The sequence below is a fragment of the Anarrhichthys ocellatus genome, unplaced genomic scaffold (assembly GCF_004355925.1).
Source record: "Anarrhichthys ocellatus isolate YVR2014 unplaced genomic scaffold, GSC_Weel_1.0 scaffold27, whole genome shotgun sequence".
NCBI classification, from domain to species: Eukaryota; Metazoa; Chordata; class Actinopteri; order Perciformes; family Anarhichadidae; genus Anarrhichthys; species Anarrhichthys ocellatus.
The window spans coordinates 3961642-3980992 of record NW_022280057.1 but is presented as its reverse complement, the minus strand read 5'-3'; the positions used below and the strand labels follow the sequence as shown (position 1 = coordinate 3980992).

At 42.2% G+C, this 19351-nt stretch overlaps 1 protein-coding gene across 1 annotated transcript; it reads right to left on the bottom strand.

Moving 5' to 3' along the window:
* Nucleotides 1-477: 477 nt before the first annotated feature.
* Nucleotides 478-16397, bottom strand: scyl1 (SCY1-like, kinase-like 1). Its single transcript, XM_031862593.1, has 18 exons — nt 8692-16397; nt 7664-7804; nt 6599-6721; nt 6279-6505; nt 6006-6096; nt 5697-5852; nt 5316-5474; nt 5024-5131; nt 4644-4757; nt 4366-4521; nt 4056-4244; nt 3835-3910; nt 3536-3733; nt 3212-3360; nt 3051-3134; nt 1866-2189; nt 1210-1288; nt 478-1059 (listed from the first exon to the last, which is right to left on the bottom strand). Exons 1-18 carry the CDS (start codon nt 8797-8799, stop codon nt 935-937), a joined length of 2607 nt encoding a protein of 868 aa, XP_031718453.1. The 5' UTR covers nt 8800-16397; the 3' UTR covers nt 478-934.
* Between the last annotated feature and the right edge of the window lie 2954 nt (nt 16398-19351).

Genomic DNA, 19351 nt, shown 5'->3' with positions numbered 1-19351 from the left:
CACACCCATTGCTTTAAAAAATGACTCATTGGATTTCATGAACTCCTCCACCACAGCACTACCAGGACACACAGGAAAAAGGCATGTAAACACATACATTGATTTTCCCTTGAAACCAGTTCACCAGCATCAATTTAACTACTTATTTACATCATGTGTCTGCAGTGCATGCGACACGTTAACAGATCAGAAACCAGTCAAACGTGTCCCCCGTCAGGCCAGCTCAGTACAGCAAAATGCAGTGTTGAATGTGCAAAGTAAACAACATATTTGTAATTCTGGGCCATGAAACCTTTTGTTAGGCCATAAAAATACACAAGTGCATGCATGGATCGATTTAAAGTCTTAAATCTGTAAGTGACGGCTGAACTAAAACATTCATATCCACTGTGTGTGTGTGTGTGTATGTGTACGTGCTGAAAAACATTCAGTATAATAATACATGTTTGATTCTGAAATATTGTTGTATACTGTATATTTCTCAATTAAAAAAAAAAAAAAGGGTAATTTCTTTGTCATTTTAAGACAAGATGCAGTATTTATATACATTTACTTTACAACTGCAACTTTATATGTTATGTATTAAAAAAAAAAAAAAAAGGAACCCTCGGGCTGCAGGGAGTGCTGCTCTGTGCCGCTTTTCCACGTTTCTGTCTCTGTTTGTTTCAGCACTGCCATCCACAACAATGCATTCATAAAGGACTGGATTGTTGCTTCTTCACCCATCTGTCAGTTCCTGAATGAAGAAAAACAGGGAATCCCAGAGCTGATGGTCATCTACTGTACTAACCAACAGTAATGTTTCCTTCTGACTGTTCTTTCTGGTCCTTTGTTTGTGGAATGTCAAGCCTCCATCTACTGCTCCGGGTCCAGTCACTGTGGTCCATGTTCCTCCCTCTCCAACCCAACCCTCACATCTTTCTTTGCATCCCTGTCAGTCCAGCTTGCGTGCGCCCAGTTTAAGAGGACCTTTAGCAGCTTTGCGCTCTGCCCGTTTCGCCTCCAGCTCTTTCCTCCTCTCCTCACGTTTCTTCTTGGAAAGCTCGGCCTTGCTGATACCTGGTTGACAATGAAGACAGGCATACAGTACATTAGTTAATGGTCATCTAACAAGAATAACTACAGTTTTGTGTGAATACAGAAGACGTCGGACAGAGAAGTAAAAAAAGGTTCATATTTCTGATGAGGGAGGCCAGCTGAGAGACTTACCCTGGTTCCCATCCACTGACTCCCAGCTCTCTTCAGCTCCCCAATCTCCTGTTGCCTCTGCAGTCCAGCCTTCCCCAGTCTGACAAGCAGAGAAATACACACGTCACTATACTGAAATACTTGTACTGTCATGATAGTCCTCATTTCATCAAGATTTATTGACCTACAACATCTCATCAAGTGAGTGCAGTCTTATTACCTTAAAACCTTTCAGCATGCAACTCCCGGTGAAACCATAGCTTGTTGTATTAACACTTTGGTTGTTATAGTGATTAGACAAATGAGATGTAACATGTCAAGTTGTGACCTAAAGAGGTGCTGGTAGGTGAATTATTTTAACCTTTGGACAGTTTATTACCAGTCTTGAATGTAAGCTAAGCTAACTGCTTGCAGATTCCAGCTTCATATTCACTGTACAGACACGAGCTAATGCTGAGCAAGAAAGTGTATTACAAAAAGTCAAACTATTCCTTTAAAGCAGGTGGTTGAATCTTCCATGTCATCCAATGGTTTCTGTTTAATATCTTCTTCAGAGGACAACTCTATAAATACATCCGATATCACCAACATTCAGAATGATCAGAATGATCCAATCAACACCACTTTATTCTGTCTCTCTCTCGCTCCTCTGTGTGTTTGCCTCCCTCCTCCCTCACCGCGGTGGCAGCAGTGCCGGCTGTGTTTCTCTGGGACACGCTGGCGAACAGATCATTCTGACTGGCCGCCTTGGTGGCCGAGCTGCTGCCATCCCAGTTGTACTCGCTGGCTAACCGCACTCCCTCTGGCAGGGGGAGCGTCGCATTGGCCAGGGTTGTGTCCGTGTCCTCCTCCCCCCAGTCGTTGCCCCAGCCTTCCTCGCCCGCAGAGCTCTGACCCGGCCCTTCCTTCTCGTTGGACCAGCTGTCGTCTGCGTCCCAGCCTGAGCTGCTCCAGTCAGCGCTCTGCTTCTTCCCCGCCATGGAGGACGACGCCCGGCCCGCCTGGACATGGGGAAAGATTGACGCTTGAGATGGAGACTAATTATAGTAATATTTATTTTAAAACAACTTTTTTTTATCTACATAGAAAACGCTGACAACAACGTTCTTGGACACCATACAATCTTACAGTCAGGTGTCAGATCACAAACCGTGACGGGGAAAGAACAAAAGATGATACCACTTTTATGATTTTTGAAGCATAAATACAATAAGAAGCAAAGGACTAATGTTAGGCAACCACCGTCATGTGACTTCATGTCACCACCGCTAAGCTTATTAAGGCAGACTAGTGTTTGGTGTGATGACGTTTTGTTGTCTCATTTAGCCAGTTTTTAGCAGCCGCATTTTTAGAGACAGATTAGTATTTAGTGACGTGTTGCATGTTGAATAAGAAAAACATGAAATACTCTTTAGCGTGTGTTAACCTCAGACCTTATTTCAGTCATCTCACCAAAAACCCATTAAAAAAAAGAACTAATATCTACTTTGAGACGAGGGAATCGGAGGTGCAAAAATGCAAACGCCCTTCTGGGTTTTAGTACTCATTCCTGCAGCGCTCTCTGTCGCAACATTTGGATTTATGAACTGTTCACGATTACGGTCTGAGCATTGAAACACTGTTAATAAAGTGAATATAAGTGTGTGGGATTTTTCTTTGGTTCTTTCACATCCACATAAAAAACAAATATTGAATTTGAATATTGTCTTGGTTTCCACACATATACTATTTCAGCCCAGTGTCAAACCTACACAATAAACTATATTATAATACTGATTCCAGTGGTGTTGGTAGCATTGGAAGTAGTCGTATTAGCACTACAGATAGTATTGTATAATGGATAAAGATTAAAGGGATCATACTCCTTTGACACTGGCTTTCTTTTTGGATGATGCCATCCAGTCAGTGTTCCAGTCATCTGGCTCAGTGAGAGTTTTCTCTGGCGCCTATCGGAGACAGAAATTACAATTACAGATAATGCAAAACATAATCCGTTTTTCAGTCAAAAGTGGTGAAATCTTACCTCCAAACTTCCCCAGTCCTCCTCTTCATCCCAGCGGTCTCCTATTGGCTCCTCATCATTGACCGTTAGTTCATGAGTCTGTGATTGGTTGGCATGGCTGGAGGCAGCGTGGTCAGTCACAGGGGCTTCAGGAGTTCTCTCTTCAGAACCTGCGAAAGAAATCAAAACAAGAGATATGGTTTCCGATAACATATTAAGGACTTCTTCTTAAAGAGGAAGGTTTTGACAAAGAAGAATTAAAAAATAAGACAATATCTCTGGTTCTGCTGCATCGACTTTGATGCTCCTTTTAAAAATGCTCTAAATCAAATGTGATAACCTTACCAGGTACAGGTGCTCCATCTGTGGCACTGGTAGGGCTGGTGGCATTAGCGGGCTCGCTGTCCTCAGCTGCTGCGCTACCCTCTGTCCCCGGAGCGTTGCGGATCAGCTTAGACGTTATCGTGGACATGCCAGTCACAGCCCAGCCGGCCCAGCTGGAAGACGCACCTGCAGGCTGAGCACAGGACGCTACATCCTTTTCTGCAGGACGAGACAGTTTCAAGTTACACACTGGTTTCCTTGCTGAATGAGACATTAAAGTAGAGAGCAGACTCTGCAGCTCAGCGCAGTGTGCTACGTACCTATATCCGCCAGCTTGGTGGGGTCTTCTGACACGGTCTCCAGCTTGGAAAGGAAACTCTTGATGGCTTTGAATGCCTGACAGAGAGAGAAAGGCAAGAGAGAACACCTTGAGCAGAAATACATCAGCAAGTTGATCAAAGATATTATAGACACTGTGGTTGTAGGGACGTAAAAAGCCATAAGAAGCACCATGTCACAAATCTCCATCAGTCGTGTGTACCTGGTCTCTGACGCTCTTATCGGGGTCAACAGTAACGGCGCAGAGGGTAGGGAGGATGCGGGCGGCAATCTCTGTTACGCCGTAGAAGTTGTGTGTGGCAGCGAAGCCCAGTACGCCGGCGGAGCGTGAAGCCGGGAAGGGATCTTTAGTTGCTCGTGAAAATGCAGAAATCAGAACACGTTGTCGAGTCTGTGAAGAGAGGGATGAACAAATTCTTGGGTTTGAATGGAATCTTCACTGAACTTTGGTTCAAGTGGTTTTTGGGCATTAAATGACTTAAGTGTTGCACAGTGGTGTGGGTGTACTCTACCCCCGCGTTGAGGTAGGAGGCGATCTTGCCCAGGCAGACGGTGGTGTTGCACCGGATCGGGCCTTGTTCGTCTCTGGCCTGCAGTCGGGCAAAGTGGCGCATCAGCTCCTGGTTCAGGTTGCTCTCATTCAGCTTGGGAGCCATCAGCAACATAGACTGGAGGGTGATACGGAGAAACAGAGAAGAGTGATGGCACAGGAGGCCGATAACATCCTGTACACAGGTAATATGTAGTAACACCTCCTGGTTTGTGCTTTTGTTCAAAACATGCAAACTACCTTGACAGTCTGTTCTCTGATGGCAGGGTTGGTATCTGTGAAGCCGTGAACAACGTGAGGGAAAATCTGGGAATTGACTGCTGCATCATTCAGATACTGAATGAACTGCTCCATCTGAAACACAAGAGACATGGACAGAGACAAGAAACAATGTTAGAGCAGATAAATGTTTAAAACCTTTAACACAGGCTTAAAAATGGCAAATAGGGATATCATTTACTGCTGTTTCTGATATTTCATCCTACTTTGAACTGAATGTTCTTCCCTTGCTCTAGAGCTGAAAAGTCTTGTATTCGTGCTGGATGGAACAACACAACCAACATGTCCACTGTATCACTGCAGGACGGTGTCAGTTGCTAGATGGAAAAGGCCTCACACACCTGCTGCAGCAGTCGTATCCTCATGGCTCTGTCTGTGGAGGAGAACATCTTCACGATAACAGGGATGATCTTCTGTTGGTACTCTTCAGCCGACAGGAACTTCCCCACCTAGCCGACGAACAGAAAGACATGAGGGATTTAAAAACAAAAGAGGATAGAAGAATAACTTCCAAATGACAAGAGAATAATACCAGTAACAATGTTTTATGTTTTACTGTGAAAATGATCAGAGATGCTGGAGACGCTGGAGTATACGGTGTGATATTCGAGGTGTGAAAGTTGAAAGATTCACCTTGAAGAGCGGTGTGAGGACTACAGCGCCTGCATTGCCAAACTCAAAGGCGGTGAGCAGCTGAGGAAGGACCTTATGTTTGCAAAAGTCTTCAGGGAAGGAGTCCAGATTGTCACTCAGATCCTGGAAGAACTGCTGCTTCTCAGCCGGCTCCTTGATCTGGAGAGAGAGACAGTTTGAATATACGCTATACGCTAATCTATTGTCTTATCACTAGTTATCATACATTTTACGATGCTATTCGCTGGTAATTACTTTATCAAATTATACGATGCGTCCCATGATAGTTCCACTAGAACTCGATTTGTTTACTGTTAAGGTTCGATTCAAACACTAATACAAACACCAGTGATATACATGTCTTTATGCAAGTCTGTGGACCTGTATCTCCTCCAGGAAAAGGTTGCTCTCCACAAAGCTGTTGCTGAGAAATCCCCCGGTGGCTCTACAGTTCTGGAGAAAGCGGGCCGGGTTGGGCCGAGCTCGGGGGTTGGCCCCCACCAGCTCACAGTAATGAGGGACCAGGGCCTTGGGGATCTGTGGGCACAGAGAGGACACACAGGAGAGAACACAAGACTGTGAACAACTACAATCCTTTCAGCAGCCACTGAAACCATGAAGCAACTGCAGGTTGAAGTCATTGCTTGAAGGCAACTGAGCAAAAATATGTGCGTCTCATGCGCGTCATACCTTTCCCAGTGAACGAAGGGAGGACGTGCGAGGCAGTGGCCCGTTGAACACCTCCCAGATCAGGCAGCCTAGCCGCCACACCTCCCCTGCCCTAAAACAAACACGCCTACAGTTCAATACAAACATATCCACAAAAAACTAGGCAGTAACCAATGAGTCCTATTCTGAATCTCTTCTTTCTGTCATTTCTACTTTGTCCAAATATTCTTATTGCTGCTCCCCTTTTCTTCCTGTATAAAACATTATTATTATTCTGTCACACACTTCTCTCACCATTTCTCTCCACTGCTATTGGACATCTCTGGTGGGTCATATCTCTCCATGTCTGGGTAAACAGCCTTTGGGGTGGGGAGTGAGACCCCACTTGGGTCACCCTGCTCAGGGGACACATGATCGAGGGCCCCCAGCTTCCACTCCCCAGCTCGATCCACAAAAACAGCGGATACACCCACGTTGTTATGGAGCAGGTGGCAGTCATTGACCAGGAAACTCAGAGCTTTCTGTGGGAGGAGGCAAACGGAAGAAGCGGCGTAAGGGCTTACGGAGAAATGGCTCCCCTAAGAGTATCCGATGGCGCTCTCTCCTATCCTCACCACTATCTGGTGCAGTCCCCAGGAGACCTCCAGCTCCCCAGATCCCCCCTTCTCTGCCTGGGCCTTCAGGTGGACTGCCAACGGTGTCACCTGCTCAGTAACCAGGTACAGGCTCTTCTCTGTCTGTGAAATGAAGTTTAAAAATATATATTTATATGTGTTATACAACAATGTTTCATAGAGGGCTGTCACAATATCAGATATTCACAACACGTCATAGTGACCAAAATAATGTTATCATGATATCTATAAAATATGATAAATAAAAAATTATAATAATAATAATAATAACGCTATCAGTCTGTAATCATAACAGTATATATACGATGACTTGGAAGGCCCTCGATTATTAACTCAGTATGATCAAATGTGTATTATTAACATGATATCAATATTTATTTATTTTATGTAACTCTTATCATCAATACCAGTATATCGCAAAACCCCTATTTCATAATAAACATTGTTTCATCACCACAGATTGAAAGGCAGTAAATGTTAATACTGAATTATTACCCAGACCTACTAAACTGTGAGAGAAACACAGCACAGAAGCATTTAAAAGGAATTTATGGCAGGAATTATACTAAACTAGTAAGTTATATTGAATGATAATCCTCCACAGAATTATGAATATTCAACCAACAAAGGCGGACAAGCAACTGTCCCATTTTCCTTGATGAATTTGATTTTCAATTCATACTTTTGGCAAGACATGCAACAGATGCACCAATTTCATGTGTGTGATTGTAATGGGAGTACAGCATAGTTAGTTAGGGTGTTTTATGATCTCGTTAGGAACACAAAACTGATAAAACAGAGTAAGAATCTGCTTATGGTATGTAGTACACTACTCACTACAAATATTAAAAGGCCTACATTGGCGTATTCACACTCACCTCTATCTGAACGTAAACATGCAAAGAAAAGCAAGATGGCCGAGATGAGACACTAATAATATGACAGATACATTGAGCAAGCTGAGTGACATTGTCCTCTGAACACTTTAAACAATGGCATTGTGTGTGTAGAGCTACCAGATGCAAAATACATATAAACACACACCTCCAATCCATCCACATAAGCCAGGATGTTCGGGTGCCGCAGGGTCTTCATCCGCTTGAAGGCAGCCTTGGCCAGCTGGGTCTGCTGCTCTGTTCCCTGAGACAGCTCGTAGATAAACACCGACACTGGCTCTCCATTGGTCTGAGGATGCAGATTTGGGTAAAATTACTCAATCACACGGGTTCAGTGATTTGTGATCATTAAGACATTATAATATTTAACGTTTATGCTTTGAAATCACATCAAACATAAATTACAACTCTAAAAATATGTTTAATATTAATACACTGTGCAATACAAAAAATGTATTGTGTCTGTATGTATAGTATTTTTAGTTATATTTTAGTTATTGTGGATTTCTTACTTTTTACTTAGTTAATATTCTTTACTGTTTATTACCTATTTATAATACTTGTTTTGATCTTGTTTTTACTATGTCTCTTGTTTGCACTATCCTCTATTATGCTGCAATCCTGTAAATTTAATAATAATAATAAAGGATTATCTTATCTTATCTTATCTTAAAACAGGAAGCAGGTGCTTGGTTGTCTTTCCCTGGTCATGCAGTAGCGATGACACTTAAAAGTCCAAATTGAGCTGCTCAAAGATAATCATCTTAGTTATGCGAGTTGCTGTCGGTGATGAGGGACGGTATCTTTATTTATGTGATAAAACATTAGCATGAAAACGGTTTCAATAACAGTAAACTCTGCTTAAAAAGGAGGTGACGTGGCGAGAAAAGACGTGTCGGTCTAATCACAGTAAACAAAGCTTTGACCCACTTCGTTAGCGAAAAGTAACGATGTTCAGAGCAAGAAAATAAAATAAATGAGCACTGACATTGATTCAGCGAGAACGAGGAGAAAGATACGCCCAGAGCTGACATGTAGATACGAGAATATGACACCGGGCATCGTATCTAAAGGTCTAAATCAAAGAAGCAAACAGACGCTAGCTAGCCGGTCAAGTGGCAGGCCTCCATAAAGAGGCTAACGGCTAACCGTTAGTGGCGGTTTGCCTCTTTTTACCTTTCGCTTCCCCCGATGGAGACTCCATATTCCAGACTTCTCTTGGATGTCTGGCAGAATTTCATAAGCAAAGTCTTTGACAGGATCCCTGGCAAAAAAGGACCACATCTCCTCTTTCCTCCTCCACACACCGCATCAAACACAAACACACTAAACAGACTGCTAGCTAGAGAGCTATAGGACGCTAGCTAGCTAGCAACTAGCACGGAAGTAAACTGGCTCCGGGTAAAACTTCGTTTCTGCACATTGGTTCCGCAGCAGGTTAAAATGAATCACCGATGGCATGCTAACTAAGAACTGCATTTAGATATATAAATAAATACATTTTTACAAGTCAGAATCTGAAATTATATCGACGCCTTTTTTGTGGGTGAGTCACAACATGACCTCGTGCAAATTCTCCTTTTAGATATTATTGCTCGTTGGAGGACTGAACAGGTGTTCTGTATTTATGAACAAAAATAAATATCTACACTTTGGAAGTTCATGTCAGCATTAAATAATGATATTTAGACATTACCACAATGGTCCCTTATTGATTGTCAGTTTGTTGCCATAAACGGAGTCAACAGGGCCCCAGAAATATTTAAATTGCCATAGATCACTTTAGTGTTGACCCATAAGGCAATCTGTTATGACATGATAGATTCAGTCTAGGTAGCATGTTAGCAATGACGTCCCCAAGGTCGACGAGGTGAATTGAGAGACAGTAACAAAGCAACCAGAGTAAAGTAGTGGAGATTCAACAGAAATATGGAAGTATTTACCATGGTAGTTTGAATTTTAGTCATGTTTGCATCTCATGTTTTACTTTACTCTAGCTTAAACACAGATGGGTTACAATGAACAAAGCTGCTCTGGTGACTCATCATGGCAACTTTATTTTATACATTTATTTTTTGTCATTTGAGCATAAAACAAATTTTCATATATTGTATAGTGTCAGGAAATGATCACTCCACTGTCAGACACCTAACCCCTGGAAGCAAGTGCCCTAACAAAACTCACATCACCACACTTGACAGGGTTAAGACTATTAGATGCTTATAATAGAACTCTTCAGTTAGACCAATAAGATATGTGCAATATGTTGGCATCAGGGTCTCTGCAGTGAACAAAAACATGTCTAGCTTTTTACGACCCTTTTGGTACGCAGACAATTCAACTGTATACCTTTTTCAGTAATACCATTCAGAGAACGATAGAAAGCCAAAGAAAATATAAGGCGTGTAATCATTTATGAATTTTGACATTAGTACAGAACAAAGTAGTTTGTTCTGTATCTTGATTCTGTATCTGTACCCAGAGTATCTTGATTTGATCGGAGTATGCGTCCATGTCTTCACTTGGACCAAGTCCTCTTCATCTGTCAAACCCCTTAGGCTCAGATACAGCCAAACCAGAAAATATGAGTGAAAGTCAAATTGTAAGGCAGGGTAACAAGAGTTTTATTAGTTTATACATTAAAAACACTTACAAATCACACTAAGGCACAAAATACATTTCAAACATGTTTAAATTATAACCATAACTGTCCCATTTCTTGTTGTCAAAGTCAGTCTTAGGTAATGAACTTTTGTGCAGTTATTTTGCGTAATAAATGTAATGTGGAACAGTAAAATTGCTAGCTCAACATACTTAAAACCCAACCCTTATTGATGCAAGGTCCCCTATATATTTTAATCCAGCTTAAATTGACTTCCATATCACAATATGAAAAGTCCTTTGAATGGCTACATCAGTTTTCCCCACACAGCATACTATAAAGCAAGACACCGCAGGGGCTTGAACCCTGTCCTGACAAAGTCAGGAGTGCCACCACCGGAGTCTTTTGCTTTTTTGTTGTTGCTGTATTACGGGTAAAAGCAAAACCTGGAGGAACAAAAAACAGAAGCAGTTTGTTCCTCTAGGAAAAGAAAACCACTAAACACCTGGCTGCTATAATTTGCTGTCACCACATGGGGATTTCTCTTGGTCACGAGGCTGAAACTAGAAGACAAGACACTTGTTTCCACAATCCCCAGCATTCCCCATGACAAAGCATTGGTACAACACTGAATCCACCGCATCACTTTATCCAGATTAACAAAGCCACGATACCAGCGTCCCCGGTGAAACATTTTTCCCTTTGACATTCAGCTGGACTTGCTGGTCATACGGACAGTGAAGTTTACTGCTGTAATGGAAAAACACACAATTTAAGCCCTGCCCCCACCCCCCACACACCAATTTTCTGTCAATACGACAAATTATGTCAATACGTTCATTGTTTACCGCGACTGGCATAGCAGCATTTACCACAGCTATTCAGTGATGCATTAAGAGCGTATCCTAGAGGCGGGCTGTACCAAGTCACGCCTCCCCGCAGAGGTTTAGTCGCCTGGCTCAGTATCAACTTAAGCTGAACGAGAAATCTGAAAGGAAGAGAGAAGAATGTTGTTGCCCCCCCCCTCCCTCCGACCAAATACTACTGCAATGTTTGACAACGACTTCATGAATAGTAGGTTGTGTGTTACGAATAAAATGTTATGCAGAGGCGATGTGCATGCAACATGTTGAGTTACACATTAAAGCCATGGTATGTTAAAGAAAAATCAAGGGAACCAAAATTACTTAACTTCACACCCATGAGACTGAAGTGATGCAGTGTATGCGAGATAAGCTTGCAGCTCTTGATCTTAATGCGAGTGGATTCTCAGTGCTCCATCACAGGTTAGGCCATCCCGGATGACAATTTAAGACAATGTTAGGGAAATTTTGACCTGAGAAACCAAAAAGGGGAAAGAAAAAGAGGCACACAAACACAGAGAGCGGGGCTTCTGCGAAGGACGTCGGGGGTTCAGATTTAAGCTCAAGCGCACAGGGGGGGTTGGAACGTCATTCAGGGACCACACTCATATTTGAGGACAGCTTCCACAGATGGCTTTGCATTCAGAGGCAGGCGAGATCGGGGGCGGACAGACGAAAATGATCTGAAACAAAGAGTGATCTACACAACACCCACCACACAATACTCAAAGATTTGAGTTCTACTCATCTTATGGTTTAAGATGCAAAGCAGTAGGGCCCATGGCTAAAGAGAATATGCTAGTAAAGCATTCTTGTTACTGATGATTTGAGGTTAACATAAAGCCAGTTCCAAGATGTCATTTTGTCAACTACAACATTGCAGAAGTTTATTTTGACAAGTTAAGCCAACATCTTACTACACGCTCCAGGTTAGAGGACTTCACTCGTGCACCCGTTGTCTGTGAAGAGAAGTGTAGGGATACACCCAACCAAAACACAAAAGCAACGCCTTTGCGCTGCTGCATTTCAGACCAAATTAAAGCTGCACAATGCACAGCGTTCCTCAGCTACTTACATTTGGAAAGCTTCGCACAGTTGCGCGACTGCAAAGTAATTTTGTATGATCAACCTGCCACTTGCACAGTTGCACAAGGGCGAGCAGCTGAGGGCTAATTGTTCCAGACTACACACAGACAACCTGACTCCATTTGTTCAAACTGCGTGTTGGTTGATTTCAAAGGGCAGGGTGATTCCCGTGTTGTCCTAGGTAGACTGCATTCTTCCTTTCGACACTTCTGTAAGATCAAAGAGGCAGTAAAGAGAGACCCCCCCCCCTCACAGTATCATAGAACTGACCATTGTTATCCTTACCCAAATGCTTTACTGCAAATAACGTCAGAGTCAATGAAGGTACATCAAATCTTCCCGTTATCACAACACTCTTGTTAAGAAAGCACAACGGTGCTATTTCTACTGTCAAGTATAGCAAGTTGCTTTCATTAAAGAAAAATGAGGGCAGTTGAGCCAGTCAAGATAAGAACCCCTCGGGTTGAGAATTTTCCACTTTCCAACATCAATATCTGATGGATTCAACTTATCTGCCTTCCATTTCCACTTTGAAAAGGATGTCATTCAAGCCCTGGTCACATCCGTGCTCTACCAAGCTCCAAGCTTTAGTCATACCTGAAAAAGCACAAGAAAAGCTCCCCCCACACAAGCACCCAAGAAGAACAAATGCATACCAAAACTGTATTCAAATCACAACAAGCTATGCATTTATTACGCAATAAGAAAATCCTTTACAGATAGTTCACTCATTGTATTGTCAATACAAGGTATAGTAACTAATTGCAAAGGACTTGCAATGAAGGTATTTAGCCAGACAATGAATGTTAAGAGAAATGTGAACACGTTCAGTGACCTTACGTGATGCTCGATGCGCAAGGAAACTTGTACAAACAATGAGTTAGGAGAATTCCTGGTGGTCTCGGGTATTGGAAAGCGCACAGGACACAGCACACTGAAAAATGCAAAGGAAAAAGCCACTCCCCACAATACCCCTCCAATGATGCAGTACAGAACTACAAGAGAATTTACTTTCGTTACAGTACTCTCATAATAACGACACAACCATCACTACGAATACAATTCATAAAAAGATTTATGATATTTCCCAGAAGAACATTTAAATACCGCAGGCCTGAACGCAGCGGATTCCTTCCTTAGGAACTGTAGACGTGGACTTGAATGTAGATTTTTCAAGGGCGGGCCATATAACTTAATCTGCAAGAGTCACAAATACACAAGCCCCTCCCAACCCAACAGAGCAACGTGAAGCCTGTACAGAATTACAATGACTTCTAGTAAAGAGACTTGTTACCGCACTCCTAGGAAAACAGAGCTTCTTGCTACACCAGGGGACTAGTTTTGAAGTTGCTATCCTGCGAGGCAACGAGTCCACTTGAATCTTGTTGGGTGCACCTGGAGGTTTCCTATTCAAGCCTTTTTGTGTTGGGTAACGGAGCTGTGAAGTCTAGGGAAGAGACGGATTAACGCCCCACAACCCCACCCTCCCATTTCCCAAATGATGACCATGAAACCCAGTTTACAACACGTTCCAAAAAGGGTAGAATCAATAAAGAATCTAATGGATTTATTGAACAATACCAAATACCTTCCTACATCTCTTTAAACCGCAACGGGTGCGAATGATCCCGATCCACAGCGCTATAATATTTAAGATGAGCTCAACGTGTATCGAGAGGTTAGGATGAGGGTATTCTTTCGTTGATCCGCTTTAGGGGGCCAGGCCTGTGGAAAGAAAAACTCGAAACACGTTTTAAAAGCCCCCTCCCCCTAACCCTCCAAGATTTTCTATTTGTTTTTTACAAACCAGGATCAACTATTTCAAAACATTTCTTCTTTTGATGGCAAAAATTACTATACTAAACAGTGTAGGCAACGAAGAGTTAATGTACAGGATAGTTACACCCACATGTACATTTCATGCATTAACTCACTGCTGAGGTTAAGAGGTAGATGTAGCTGATCTGTACCAATGGTGTGACGCTGAAGTACTGAAGGTTGCAGTATACGCGCATCAACCAGCCAGACAGGAGACCATCCACTCAGGAGACCATCCACTCTCACACTCCAATGCCGAAAGCTTCTTTCAGGAGGACCTATCGAACAACAAAGGGACTGCCTCTCCATCGGCCCGGGGAACTAGTTGTGATCGAAGTGGAGTAGAGAAGTCCGAAAAGATGTTCCTCTCGCCAGCACACTACCAAGGCATTCATCACAGCAGACATCACCACACTCTAGTCAGCGCACAACAGGAGGGGTGACCACAGTACACAACGCGTTACACGGCTTGCCTGAAAAGAGGAAGAGAGCTGTGCGAGAAATTGTGTTCCAAAACAATTGCTTCTGGAATAAGTGAAATAACTAATTGCCTGAGAATGTTAGAGATACCGCTACCCAATATACAAACCAACTCCTCGCTTTAAACTTGTGAAGCTAGAAGACCCTTGTGAGTCCCGTCCCACCCTTTCACTGGCTGGCTTGCTCTGGAACTGCTGCAACTGCTTCAGGATGGCCACTCTGCTGCTGCTGCTGCTGCTACCCTGCCCTGTGGCTCTGGCTCCCTCTGGTGTACACGCCAGCTGCTGCAGCTGCTTCCTGCTCTCCTGGGCCCCTCTGCTCTTCCCTCCGGTCCTGCCTGGAACCACTGGTTCTCCCACACCCTCTGGTCCTGTCCTGCCTGGCTCCACACGCTGGTCCTCCCCGTGTACCACAGCCTCACTCCGCACTGGTCCCGCGATCTTCATCTAACTAAGTCCATTTCCTCCCCTTCACAACTCAGTCCATTTTCCCCAGAAGAGGGAAAAAAAACAAACAAAAAAAACCAAAAAAAAAAAAAACCCATCTTCTTTCTTCTCTAAGCGGTAAAAAACAAACAAAAAGGTTTAAAAAACAAACAAAAAAAAAAACAAAAACATCTGAGCCTGTGATTCTTTGAGCTACAGTTAAAGCTCTGCTCTTCATAGTTGAGCTTTGATTCCTTTCAGGCTGATTAGTTTCTTTGGTCAAAGGAAAAATAATTTCAAACTTGAAAACATGGCCTTTACTAAGAAACTGGAAATGGCTAAGCAACAATCAAGAAAAAAATCGAGTCTAGACAATGGTATAGATTAAAGACACCAAGGCCTCAGCCACCATATTTAAGGTCCACAAAAATGATTATCTTGACTGATCCTTAAAAAACAACCTAGTTTCCTTTGTTAACCATTTTTCTATTCAGCAGACTTAATTTTCATAATCAATACATACATACATACATTCTTTCCTACTTCGGCTCTTTTTAGTCTCAGACGGGTGCCTTTCTACTAAATGTTACTACTAGCTGTTTGGGGTATGATATAACCAATTTTTTTATAATGCAAAAACTTGCACGTTGATAAATATTCATATCGCTTTTATATCTTAACTGCTCTGTGGATTTTATTCTGTAAAGGATTAAGTTTGCTTTTTATAACCGTCGTAACATTCCGATCTGTCTATTTTGAGACGCTACCTTATGACCAAGCTGGTCGACTCATGTCTTCTCTATACACGTCATTGCGCAACATTTAACGCAAACGCTGTTATTTAAGGCTTCTTCTTCTTCTTGTATCTTCGGTTGTTAACGGAATGAAATATTTGCGCCTGTGTAGCTTTGCGGCGATGGCTAACCTTGCAGCTGGTCAAATCCCCACCACGCCCTTTAGCGCGTCACGAGTTATTCAAATCAACCAATGGCTAACGGTTACAAGCTGCTACGTCACGGCTCCCATCTTGAACCAACTGCCGTTACCAAAGTTAGAAAAAACAACTTGGAATGGCTCCATTATCAACATAAACTAGTATATAACGTCACTGAGAAAAGTCAGGTATCTGTTTTCTGGCATATAAAACGATTGTTAAGGAGTAACGTCAGAAAGCTGGCATTAACATGAGCCTATACTTTGCTCGCGTGGCATGCCGTTAGCTAACGTTAACTAGCGTTGAAAAAAAAAAAAAAAAAAAATACGATGCTAACGTTACAGACCGAAGATATTCTAGGCTGATTAAACATGTTCACTGAAACGTTTTCAACGGAAAGCTTGATAACAAAAAGTTGTTGCTAAAAAGAGACTCACAACTCAACGTTGATATTAAAGCTAAAGCGTTCACAAGTGCCTAACGCTCACTGACTGTGAGCACAACACACAAAATAAAAACCAAGTATCAAGTAAGGTAGGTTAAACCAAGATATCCTCATCCCTAAATATCGAGACTCAAGATAACAAACGAAAGCAAAACAAGATCGGTTTAACCTGCCCGCCTCACACCACGACGAATTCGTATCAAATGCAGTCTGAGTTGAAATGGCGTCGATAGCGGTATTTATACTATTTGGGTGATCCGGCTACGGCAAGAGAAGGTATTCATCCATGGAAAAAACTAGTCCCATTTTCACACTGGAAAAACGCTTACGAAAGCTTATTGTGGCTTTAGGTTCGAGTTCAGAACAGAAAGCTGATTAAAATAAATGAGAACACTAGGCTACGCTGGGAAATTAATGATAAATCAGTGATGTAATTTACAGTGAAAAGCACCATGATAGCGAAAAGCCAAAAACAGCTGACGTCACAGGAACGGCTGCGCGGATTAATCTTTACTTGTGTGTAACACGGTCCGACAAACCGGATCAAACTAGAATACGGTTGCATTGCCGGATCTCTTTACCCTTTACTGCAATACGAGGCTACTTGTAATTGACAAACAATAGAAAACAGTCAACTCATCTCTTATAAACTGGATGGCTCGTGTTCAATAACGTGTGTTTCTTTTTGGTAGATTTATTAAATGCCTAAAAGCAGCTGATGCTGGCAGTATTCTTACATCAAATGCATCATGTAGACCCAATTTCACAAGCCTCAACTATGTTAGTTTAGTCTTTAATGTCCAACTTAACTGGAAAGTGAGTGGTGCAGTATCAGTGTTGGTGTTGGCTGTAGAGTGTACGTGATGAAACTAGAAATATCTAGAAACACCCAGTGCCAGAAAAGTGTGTTGCTCTGACAGGGTGGAAAATTACCAGACTGAAAGGCCAAAATGGGAGTTACTTTTTCTCACCAGCAGAGGGTGCATTCCTCTGCATTGTTTACAGTATCCTGGCCTGGACAAGTCTGGACAACCTCCCATATGTAACTTTTCTCTTGATAGCTCATAGTCATTGACAGTGGTGTTGAGATACCAAAGTAATTATATCTTTACTTTCAGATAAACTATTCTTTTTTTAATAAAGAAACCTAAGTTCTCAGATGATAAATTGTCTAAACACAAGCATTCCTTGAATATGCAACTCTTACTTTGCTTGGTAATAAAGTATTATATTCAGGCCAAGCATCCAAACCCTGTGCGTCTGACCACAGTCAATTTGGGATCTTGTCCATCTTTACGTCGGTACTGATAGTAATAGTCATCAACAGAAAATTAACTGGAAATAATCTTATAGCTGATTACTAGTTTAAGTCATGAATTGGGCAAACATTCCCAATTAGGATTAGCTGCTTTTCTTCTCATAGTTAATTAAATATTTTGGGGTTTTAGACTGTTTCAACAAATCCATATTCTAAAAACATTTGACAAGAAAGACAAGATGTGCACCATTTCTTATTTGTGGATGAATGCTCAGTATGAATTCAAATTGTGAGCAGGATCACTCACTGTCATTGATCAGCAATGTGGGGCGTTGTCCTCTGAGTTTCAGTCCCACCCAACCTTAATGAATTGATCTTTGTCATGTTGTTAGACAGGAAATAGTCACACAGATTAGAAAAGGAGGCATCTTCTGTGATGTGATAAACATGACACGCCAGGCTGTTAATGCTATAGGCTCATCAAGACCTTTGTGTGATACTTGCTAATCAAAGTCATTATGAAGGTGTTGCTCTCAATTTGCATTGAGTGACTCTGGTTATTGTGTTAGAAGCCGTGGAGCGTAATCAACAGTAATAATGACTGGGAAGTTTCAGGAAGATGAAAGCTGTATCAGAGGTTGAGTTGTGGAATATTTAGATATTGCACACCAACACAAATCAGGAAAACTGAAACAGTTAATTAACGAAACAACCTGAAAATAAAGAATGTTTGCTAAACCAGGAATTAGACACTTCACAGATCAAAGCGCTTCATCATGTTAAAAAAGTCATATAAAATCTATAGCAGTCTTGCGTCTGGCTTTCCAATATTGACAAGAATAATTTAAAACAACCACAGACCCCAAAAGGGATAGCTTCCACAGTAAACATCGTATAACATAACCTCTGATCGCTGACAAATTTAAACATCCCACGGCATCTATCGTCACCCCTCCTGAATGTGATCACATGGCCTCAGCCAGATGGTAGCAGACCTCTCAAAATCAATGAGGCATGCTGTGGCGGGTTCAATAGCTTTGGTTAATGCTCATCCCTGCTTTTTGTAAATTAATAACAGTAGTGGTGAATACAAACTGAACAAAAAGTGTCGTACGAGATTAAAGAATATAACCACGAAGTGCGAGGCAGCAGAAACATACGTGCAAACCCCACTTCTGCAAGTTATATTAGGGGGTTAAATGAAGCGCGTTATTGATCCTGTTCCACAGGGCTCGGTTCGATTGTCTCTTGTATTTGGACAAAGGGCTTGCTCTTTCAGCTGGTTCAATGAGTGCCCAGCTGTTACATTAGGCGTGATGCGAAATCAAGCCACCAACCAGGAATTCATACATTCCTGCTGACGTGCTGTGATTTCATTATTCTGCAGCCAGTCGCTGAGGAAGTCAAACTTGTTCAGAAACAATCCGACTGCTGGATACTTTGCTGAAACACTTGGATAATTCATCTTTTGTTGAGATGGAAACTTTTTGAGGACTTAAACTTTTTTTGTGGTCAGAAACAGCAGCAGAATATCATCCAGTCTGAAGTGGTGATCTCTGAAGCTGACATTGACAGACAAGTTACAGCCTTATAGAGAAAAAGAAGCTTGAGGAAACAGCTGAGTACAGGGTTTCCCCATCAGTGCCCTTTGTCAACCCAACCAGGACGGCATCAACAGTCTTCCACCAGTGAGGAGACAGGTGATGGAGAAGTTTTTTAAGCCTGTTCACAGCCCCTCTGGCCCGGACGAGATCAAGCCGCGGAAGCACCACCACCATCATCAACTTCCCCTTCAACATGACCCTCAGTCACACAGGTAGGATGCTTCATTCCAGTCTGACAGATTCACATCTACTTCTAATGGGAGAGGCATTTAGAAATAAAATCACATACATCCTGAAATAATTCTTCTTTGTAGAAACTAC